The 10,784-nt window shown below is 39.5% G+C and overlaps 1 protein-coding gene across 1 annotated transcript; it reads right to left on the bottom strand.

Moving 5' to 3' along the window:
* Positions 1 to 8,197: 8,197 nt before the first annotated feature.
* LOC123429684 (fasciclin-like arabinogalactan protein 1) lies at positions 8,198 to 9,481 on the bottom strand. The gene has a single exon (XM_045113696.1). The coding sequence runs from the start codon at positions 9,390 to 9,392 to the stop codon at positions 8,457 to 8,459; it is 936 nt and encodes a 311-aa protein (XP_044969631.1). The 5' UTR covers positions 9,393 to 9,481; the 3' UTR covers positions 8,198 to 8,456.
* Between the last annotated feature and the right edge of the window lie 1,303 nt (positions 9,482 to 10,784).

Here is a 10,784-nt window from a genome sequence, read left to right on the forward strand (position 1 = left end):
GAGCTCCTTCTCCGATCGAGGACACGGTGGGGTTATGTCTAACGTAAGTAGGTGTTCATGATCATTCATTTGATCATCATTAGATCACGTACTCTATGCATAGATCGCCTTCCTCTTTATTCTTGTACTCATAAGTTAGCCACCTCAAATAAATGTTTAGTCGCTTGCTGCAGCCTCACCACTTAACCATACATCACCCATTAAGCTTTGCTAGTCTTGATACCTTTCGAAATGAGATTGTTGAGTCCCCGTGGCTCACAGATTACTACAACAACAATTACAGGTACAGGTAAAGAGTTACTTTGACGTGAACGCGATGATTGTTCTATTTGGAGTTTCTTCTTCATCATCGATCTAGGATGGGTTCCAGACCGGCAGCCTGGGATAGCAAGGATGGACGTCATTCTTTTTTCATTTATTTTCGTCCGTAGTCGAACCCTGCTCTTCTACGTGATAATTGTATATTGTTGTATTGATGTGATATTGATATAGCTTGTGGCGAGTGTAAGCCAACTTCTTATACTCATCTTTTCAGTACATGTACTTGTAACGATATCCTTTTTTGCGAAACGACGAGATGAGTTTTTATCCCTGACGAGGCCCTCGCGCCAAAATAAGGATAGGATCGCATCTTGGGCATTACAGTCGGGATGGAGCACCCCCGTTCGAGCATCTTGTATTGCAGCAAGTAAAGCGTGAGAGGCATCTTTAAGACTTGCCTGCTCTAGAATCTCCCCTCTCTTTGGGTCCAACTTTTCCTCATGCACATAAAACCAATTCCTACAGCTCTCGGGCCAATCCAATGATTTTGGAGTGACCCCTACATCAATCAACTTTTGCTCGGATTCATCCCACTTAGACATGCCACTCTTGTAGCCACGTGGCCCTAGAGAATGGTGCAACTCTTTTTTTTCCTGAGCATTTAGCTTGTTTATCCTCGATCGATCATTAGTTGTTTCTGATTGCTTCAACTTCACAAATAAGTCCCACTGATCTTTTACCTTCTCGTATGATCCAGTGAATTCTGGAGTCTTGTCTTGTTTGGCGAAGTCGGTCCATAACCTTTTCTTGTAGTTGCAAAATTTTGCGGTCATCTTCTTAAGGGCATACTTCTTGACTTTTTATCATTATGCATACAAGAAATGCTCTCGTAGCGTAAAATGTGACACGAGCGTATCCCAAAGCAGATTTTTTTTCTCTTTCGTCCACAAAACTAACGTCTCGGTCTTTCTTTGGCCTATTCCATTCTTGAACGGAGATCGGGATTTCGTCCATGACAATAACTCTGTATTGGCGTATAAATTTGTTCGCAATCTTTTTAGGAGCAGTGGTTCGCCATATGGTGTGATCTCATCGATGTTGTACTTTATGCCCTCGGGAAACTTTTTGGCCGGCCCTATACTGCTCTCCTTGTAGAAGATTTGCCCGATTCGGAGGGCTAAAAGAAGAAAGATTCGTTATATATATATATGTGGTAGTTAGCACCACTTGCGTTTTGTATGTTGTATGTAGCATCTATCAAATCGGGGAGTATGTATGTGTAGTATGTACTATATAATCATGTTTAGGTAGTATATATATACTATTTTTTTGTAGTATGTATCATATTTTGTGTATGCTTTTTTTACAAAGAAATATATACGTATTTCACAAATATTATAAAAACTATGGGTCAACTTGTAATTTTTTCATGTAACTCAGTTTGAAAAATCTTATATATAGTATATGAACATAATAAAAATAATAAATTAGTATATATACTCCCGCGTGGTAGTATATATATGGAACATGTGGGGTAACTACCCCTGAGTGGTAGGATATATATATTCTATTCATCACCCAGGGTGTAGAATAGTTTATTCTTCACCCGAGATAATCTTACGATCAATTTACAAATAAATTACATTTGAAATACAAATAGTTACATTTATATTAAATCATCATGTAAAATTTGACAAAACAAAAACAAAAATATAGGTCACAAGACCAGAAAAAATGAATTTATTGTATTTTTTGCATTATTTTTGTATGTTCGTAATTTTACGTGACATAAAATATTTTTACGTTGATTATATTTTCTTACGATATCGTTTTGCATATAAAATAAGAAAAAATTTATGAAATATAAATTTACGGTGCATTAATGTTAAAATAGAGGGGGTGAAGAATAACTATTCCTCACCCAGGATGACGAATAGCGCGACCATATATATATATATATATATATATATATATATATATATATGAAAAATAGATTCTACCATCTAGTGGTAGTTACCATCATACTAGCTGCCCTCCGATCTAATTAGATCCAAACGTTGATTAACGGGTTTGATTTTAGAATTTCTCTATCCGTCAAGACAACCAGCCCGTACCCCACCTACCAACCCGATTTATGTGGGAAGATAATTACCATAACTACTTGGTGCCCAATGAGCAAGCTATATTTGAAAATGTAATCACCGGCCGTTGGTGCCAGGCATCCTTCTTTCTCAAGTTTTAGATACGCAGGTTAATCGTTGATCCATCCCTATCTAGTTTGTTAGATTTAGCCTATGTATATCCATATTAGAATCGATCTAATGCTGATGCATGTAGGATTTGGATTATTAATTTACAAGAGACGGGTTTATGGATGCATGCATTGACCGGCGGCCATCTGGACGATGGAATGAAAGAAGAGAGTTCATGAATTTATCAAAGAACTACTTGTAACCATGATTATGATACTACATACTACTTTTGTGTATGTAGTACATACTACGTAACGTATATTCCGTACGTACATGCTATCTTTCTTTATATACCACATACTACTTGAAATTTGTACTTCAATTTAGTTCGTCCTTGCCACATACCGGCAAGCAGCGTATAATGTGTCACTTATGATAAACTCCATAATTTATATTATACATTAGTTTTTAATACCATATACTCCATACTTCATTGAAAGGAAAATACTACATGGTTTTCTAAAAACATACTTATATGCCCATACATTCTAATGTTTTTACATCATTTAATGTACTTCTCCTTTGAGCGTGTATTATATAGCATATACTCCGTACTTTTTAAAAAATGGCACCGCATTAATTTTATAGTCATACTAAATACTTTTTTCATATATCCTATCATTTTATGGATATACTATTTTTGGCTGAATAAACTATATACTCCATACTAAATTATATACTCCCCTTTCAAAAGAAAATACATATATACTCCATACTAAATTTTGTAACATACTTCATACTAACTAAAAGTAGTATGTACACGTCTCTACAAACAAGAATAGTATGCACACTTCCCTAGAAAAAAACAGTGGTAATGTACACATACTCCAGAAAGAATGTATAGTTCAACTTGCACATTCAGATTATCATCAACTTAAGTAAGCTTAGCTACACATTTAAATTAATGCAACCAGCGAGACTAACAGTACGTAGATCAGTACCCGCCGGCCCTAAAAATCAGCATCTTTAATTATCCTAATGACCTGCTAACGGGGAGAATAGGTTAGCGGGTTTAAAACCACTGCCATGCACTTGTTTAGCTCGGGGGTAAGGTGGACACATGGAGGTCAATGAAATAGGTAGTAACTACCACCCCTTGTAGATAAAATATATATATATATATATATATATATATATATATATACCTGGTTGGTCTTTGTTAATTGAAGGCCATCATTGTTTGTATGCCTTTGTCTGGTTCTTCCTCAAATATTCCCTCAAATATTGTGAGTCGTCATGTGCAGGTTCATTCTCTGTATTTCGGATGATGTCAAACATGATATTCTCTTGATCGTCAAGGTCTTCTCTGCCGCTTGCGTCCATAGCTTAACTAATCGAGAAGGGAAATAAAACAATTTAGTATTCACTTTAGCTAGCAAGATCATCATATATATAATATCACTAATACATCGAATAATCCACTTAATGCATCATCGAATATTATCGAATATAATCTTGAATACATCTCGAGTATTATCATTAATACATCTCGAATATTATCATATAACATCACTAGCTAATACAGATCGAATATTATCGAATAATCTAGTTCACTCGCGGTTCCTCAGATTGTACTGACCACCCAAAGAGTTGTCGTTGTACTGAGCCGTGGGCGGTGGACAACCAAAGAGAAGAAACCATCATAGGATCATAACTCAGGTGAGATCCCTGAGAAACATGCCAGGTACTGGAGAACCTGACGTCCAACGCAACCATGTAGTGTCGGACGTGCTCGTCCTCCTCCCTGACACGGCGACGTACAACCTCCGCGGGGGTCGGCTGCCTCCGCACTGAAAGTGGCCCACGCGACTACCACCAAAGAATCTCCGAGTCGACGACGGGAGCCCGGTTCCTCACCAAGATGAGCACCCCAGAAGGTAGCACCTCCCAATGCCAGCCCGGCGGAGCCCAGTTCCGGACATGGTGCCTCTCAAGCAGGTTGTCGCCACCAAGTCGATGACGAGGATGCGGGCCGGACATCCTCGACGCCAACAATGTTTCTATGCAAATTTAACATTTTTAAATGCTTGATTATGGTTTTTATAATTCTTGTTCACTTGATTTTGCAAATACATGACAAACTTTTGCAAATATAAAATTAAGATATTGTCATTAAAATATTTTTAATCGATTGTCAACTTTTTTCTATGCAATTTTTTTCTATACTATACATATGGTCAACTTTTTCCTATGCAATTCTTTTCTATACTATACATATGGTCAACTTTTTCCTATACAAAGTTTTCTATGCAATTTTTTTATACTATACATGATACAATATTAAAAGTATAAATAACTAAAAACAGAAGAAAAAATAGGAAATAAAAAAAATCTATGCAAATTCCACCGTTCATCTACATATACATACATACATATACTAAGCATCTAGAACATCTAGTGGAAAAAATCTAAGACGAACAAAATTAAGGAGGAAGGAGGCTCATCGGTCGGGATCGTCGCAACAGAGGGAGGTGGGGAGGACACCGGAGACGTTGGAGCGACGCCGGAGACGGAGTAGGACGTCGGAGGAGGGGAGGAGCGGCGCCGGCGCGGGCTCGGGCCGCGGCAGCTGGTGGAGGAGCGGTGGACATCGATCGTGAGGCGGTCGCGCATGGAGGAGTGGCGGCGTCACGCAACGTGGAGGCGTCGGGGCTCGGGCGGAGCTTGGGAGCAGAGCGGCCGGATGACGACGTCGAGGTCCGTCAGCCTGGCGGCATCGTGGTCTTCGGCGCCCGGGGGGGAGGGGGGAATGCAGATGAAGTTTGGAGTTTTTGCAAAACGCGCCTTATATAGAGAGACCTTTAGTCCTGGTGCGATCCACCAACCGAGACTAAAGGTGAATTTCACCAGGCCAAGTGGCGGGAAGCCCAGGCCTTTAGTCCCGGTTGGTGCCTCGCACTGGGACTAAAGGGGGGCCTTTAGTCCCGATTCGTGCAGCAAACAGGAACTAAAGGTATTTTTTCAGTTTTTTTTTTCTACTTACAGCCAAATACTTAGAGTTTTTGAGTGAATCTTTTTTGCTTTAGGTCACAAAAATTATAAACTCTCCGTTAATGCGAGTAGTTTTCAAATTTGAATAGTTAAATTTTTATTTTTTTAAAAAAATTGTGTGAATCACTAGCTTGTGAATAACTTTACTTTAAAAATAGAAGTTTTAGTGATTATTTTTCCTGTTGTTTAATATTATTGTGTTTTATTATTATATTAAAATTGGTAATTTTTAGGTTATTTTAAATGGGTGTTTTATCAAAAACAGATTGTGTTTAGCTCTTTTAGTTTTATAGCTCCAAAAAATCATTAAATGCATGAAAAATAGCAAATGAAGTAAGAAACGGTTCATAATTGATGATGTGGCTTTGAATGGTGCATATTGAACGCGCAAAAATTAACATCAAATTTACACTCTGGAACTTGGCACGGCAATTACTTGGTACTTTCCTTTACAACTTACCGCAAGGCAGAGCAAACGTCCCTGCATATGGAGGTTAATTCATGTGTGCTCAATTGTTTCAACTTTATGCAGATAAGGTAGACTCGGATCACTCGTCACAAGTTACAACCGATCCAGGAGCAAACAGGTCATGTAAATATGCAATGGGTTGCCCTTCATACGTTCGCTGTTAAGCGATGGACCGACTTTCACACATACTCCCTTCATTTGAAATTACTTATCGTAAAAATGGATAAAAATATATGTGTCTATAACTAAAATATATTTAGATACATTCAGTTTTCGGACAAGTATTTTTGGACGAATAAAGTATATGGAAACCTAAGTTTGGAAATGAAATTGCACTGAATTAATTTAGAAGCTGAATCCAGTGAGACGACATGATGTTATGAATACGAGACGCAGCCGATCATGCATGGACAACAAGGACAGCGACATTTGCTGATGAGATTCAGCGCAAACACCTACAGGGAAAGACTGTAAGCGTTTCTACCCATATACTCCCTCTACAAACTAATGTAATCTGCTTTTGCAGTTTGAATTCTACTCATCACCTCGCATGCGGCAAACAAACGCGGCCACACCCGCAAGACAAGTTGGGCAAGCTCAGTTTGGGCTTTTCTTGCGTTTTCTTCTTTCGCTGCTTTTACTGCAGTTTTTCTTGGGGTTTCCCTTTATTTTGTTATTTATTTTTTTATTTTAATTCAAGGTTAATAATTTTTTTGTACACGTTGAACAAATTTTTAATACACTATAAACATTTTTTGGAATATACATTGCACACATTTTAAATTTATGATGAACTTTCTTAATTACAAAATGAACATTTTTAAAATATACAGTGAATATTTTTTTAATTGATGGGTTTTTTAATATAAGGTGAACATTTTTTTAATATAGACTAGAATTGTTTCAAAACACATACTGAACAATTTCCTAATATTTATTTTTATTTTCAACAGGCTTTTAAATATGTAACTCCATAAAAAAGTAACTCCTCTGTTTCAAAATATAAGTCATTTTACAGATTTTAATGTGGACTTCATACGAATGTATATACATAGATTTTAGAGTATAGATTTACTCGTTTTGCTTTGTATGTACTCCGTCTGTTCCTAAATATAAGTCTTTTTAAAGGTTTTACTAGAAGACTACATACTAATGTTCCAGCCCAAGTAGCATCATGCAGTGTAATTCTATTGTTTTCTCTGTTTTCAGAAATATTCTAACTTCATAAATTCTGAAACGTAAATTTAGATTAAAATATAAAAACTATAAATTTAAGAAAATGTTAAAACAGTTAAAAACATTGTTAGTGTATTTTTTTTAAATGTTGACAGCATTTAACCAAATTGTGAGATTTAGAAAAGTGCATGCAATTCAAAAAAATGCTTGTGACATTTCCAGAAATATACTATGTATAAAACATATGAATTCCACTCACAATTCAATCACATTTAATTTGTCACACAAACATGCAATATATTATCATGCGCCTCTGGATATGTTTTAAATACATTTTATTTGCATACATTTTCAAAATGAATTTCACATAAATGTTTTTAGTTGCATTTCATATATCCAGTAGTTTTACTTTCACGTTATTTCAAAATGCATTCACATAAATTTATCTATTGCGTCCTAGAAAAATTTCCGAAACCATACATTCACGAGTAGGTGGAAGGAGGACACAATTTACCACACTGCATCCTAGAGAGAGAGACTATCACGAGCAGGTAGAAGGAGGACGAAATTTTATATAGGGTGAACGGAAAATGGAATGCATGGTATCTTGTATTTGCTCTTCCCTTAAACATCTTTTGAGAGACGGAGGGAGTAAATACGAAAATTTGACGAGGTTAGTAACGGTGGATCTTCTACCAATAGATAACGTACACGATAGAAAATCCTTTGTCGAGGAAAAGTGAACATAATGGGGGAGAATATATCAGGTGTACCATAATTATGGTGCAACCGATGTATCAGCGATCGAATAAATAAATGAAAAAGAATACTGGCATAGGCATAATATACATGTACGGATTCAGAAAAAACTCGAGTCCAAATTTGAAATAATTTGAAATACAACTTGAGAAACAAAAATAACAATTTAGCATTGATCATTTTTTTAATGTTTATGAGCCAAATTCATAGCACACCTTCAAGTAAGTACCATTCATAGCATGATTTGACTACTTTTTTCTCGACTTGTAGGCCGATGCTGAATCTGACATTTTGCAGCAAGGAAAAATATATACCAGTGATGTATGTAAATTAAGCTGTGGCACAGGAGCCAAGCAGCAGACCACGAACTCACTCGAAGGACAGTGACATGGACCGACAAGCGACATGCTGCAGCAACATATGCGCACACGCACAACCAGATAAACTTAACCAGATGTAGAGGATTATTCACTACTAGCTAGTGCAGTTAAACTTAACCAAATAAATTAACCTCTAACATAGCGGCTGTCTTCTTCTTGTTGTGCAGTTCAGTGAATCCTGCGGCAGCAGTCCTGGGGAATGAGAAAGCCGACCATGGTGCCCACCATGCTCCCCACGGCCACGAGGATCGTTACCCAGGCCGGGATGCAGCAGTGCAGCCAGCCGAGATAGCCGCCGCACGTCTTGCACGCAGCAGCCGGCTCGTCGCCGCCATCCACCTTCTGTCGCAGGTGGCTCGGCAGGAGCACGGCGTCGACGACGTACACGGCGAGGGGGGCTTCTTCGGACACCGTCTTGGTCACCCTGACCCCAGCGCCGCTCCCGCACGACGGCCACAGCCGGACCGTGTCCCCATCGTCGCGGATGGTGATGGCGTGGCTATTGTTGGTGGCCGCGTCGGCGGACAGCGAGCTCACCGACACCCAGTCGAACGCCTGGAACTGATCCCTCCCGTAGCGCGCCCCCGCGCCGTGGTGAAGCAGGACGGCGAGCTGGTCGTCGGCGCTCAGGTTGTCGAACTTGGCCTGGAACGCCGCCACCGCGACGTCGTCGGGGCAGAAGACAGTTAGCCCGCGGCCGCGTCCGGCGAGGAGGCGCTGCTGGAAGGTCTCGCCCGCGTTCGCCGTCGCGGCGAGGAGGCCCGCGAACCTCGCGCATCCGTTGGCGGACATGACGTCCATGAGCGCCTGCTCCTTCGGCGCGTCGGACGCGTGCACATGGCCCGGGTCGTCGATGCCCCGGAACTCGAGCCGCGGCGCTCCGCCCGCCTCGTCGTCGTCCGTGGTGGTAGCATCGGCCATGGCGTACATGAACACCTCCTCCTCAGGCGCGACGGACGCGTGCCCACGGCCCGAGTCGTCGATGCCTCGGAACTCGAGCCGGGGCAGCCCAGCCACGTCGTCGCCGCCGGCTGCAGCGCCCGCAGAGACGACGAGCAGAAGAACGAGCAGAAACGGCGCCGCCATCGCGCGCGGCACGAGCATGGCTAGCTAAAGGGTGTGAGAGGCAGGAGTTGCTCAGTTGCTCTGGCTGGTAGCTGCGCGGTGCAGTGTAGGCCTGTAGGGGGTGTGGCCGCGAGGTTGGAATATTTATACACGGTGACGGTCTGACGGAGGCCATAATCCGGAAGGGAAGGGAGTGAGGAAGAAAGGAGCAAAGGCAAGGGCAGTACGTGTCGATCGCCCAGAGGGTACATGATATGGAAGCGAGCATGGAAACGCTAGTAGAAGAACGGGTTCCGTCCCAGCTTAATTTACACATTAGTCCTGATGCCATTACGAATCGGGACTAATGTTAGCATTAGTTCCGGTTCGAACGACAAGGTCTACCCTTTAGTCCCGGTTCAAGACACGAACCAGGACTAAAGCCTTCAAACCCTTTAGTCCCGTTTCGAGACACGAACCGGGACTAAAGGGGTTTTGTATTTTTATTTTTTCCTGTTTTTAAATTTTATTTCTGTTTGTAGTTTCTGTTTTAAATTGCTTGTATCTTTTAGAATATTTAATTTTTTTGAGTGATTCTTTTTGCATTAGATTCAAAATTTTGTCTAGTTTTTGTTTGTGCAATTAGTTTTTAAATTTGAATGGTTTAAATTTGAATTTGTTCAAATTTGCTTCAAACCCAAATTGTGAATAACTTGAGTTTACAAATAGTTTTAAATTTAATTCTTTTTTCTCCTAGTCATCTGTTAGATTGTTATCACAGTAAGATTTATTTGGTTATTTTTAGAATAATTTAAATTTGGATTTTAATTAAAACAATATTGTTTTGCTTATATAGTTGTTTTAGTCATTTAATTGTTGTTTTTTATTATTTTTAGTTAGTACTTTCTATAGATTTTAACATGTTATAGTATGGTGCATATTGAATGCATAAAAAGTCTGGAATCAAAATCATTTTAATAAAATGCCTTTGTAGCAGATGGGTTTTCGTCTGAAACCTTGATACTTCGAAGGATGATCCAGTTTGTACACGAAGTGCATCCAGTTTTTATCGTAACTCTCTTAACTTTTTAGCACATGCCATGTGGGTGAAACTATGATACCATGCCAACTTTCAACCTTTTCAGAGTTCATTTGTAGTGCTTTTCAATTTCAGGGTCAATTAGCTCAAAAAAGTAAGTAAATGCATGAAAAATACCAAATGAAGTCAAAAAATATTGAAAATTTATGATGTGGCTTTAAATGGTATATTTTAAACACACACAAAAGTATGGAGTTCAAATAAGTTCAAAAAATGAAATCCCTTTACAATAGATGAGTTTTCGTTCGAAACCCTGATACTTCGAAAGAGATTGTTCATTTTGTACACGAAGTGCATCTAGTTTTTGACGTAACCCTCTCAATTTTTTAGCACATGCTATGTGGGAGAAATGA

Source organism: Hordeum vulgare, chromosome 2H (assembly GCF_904849725.1).
Source record: "Hordeum vulgare subsp. vulgare chromosome 2H, MorexV3_pseudomolecules_assembly, whole genome shotgun sequence".
In the NCBI taxonomy this organism is placed as follows: domain Eukaryota; kingdom Viridiplantae; phylum Streptophyta; class Magnoliopsida; order Poales; family Poaceae; genus Hordeum; species Hordeum vulgare.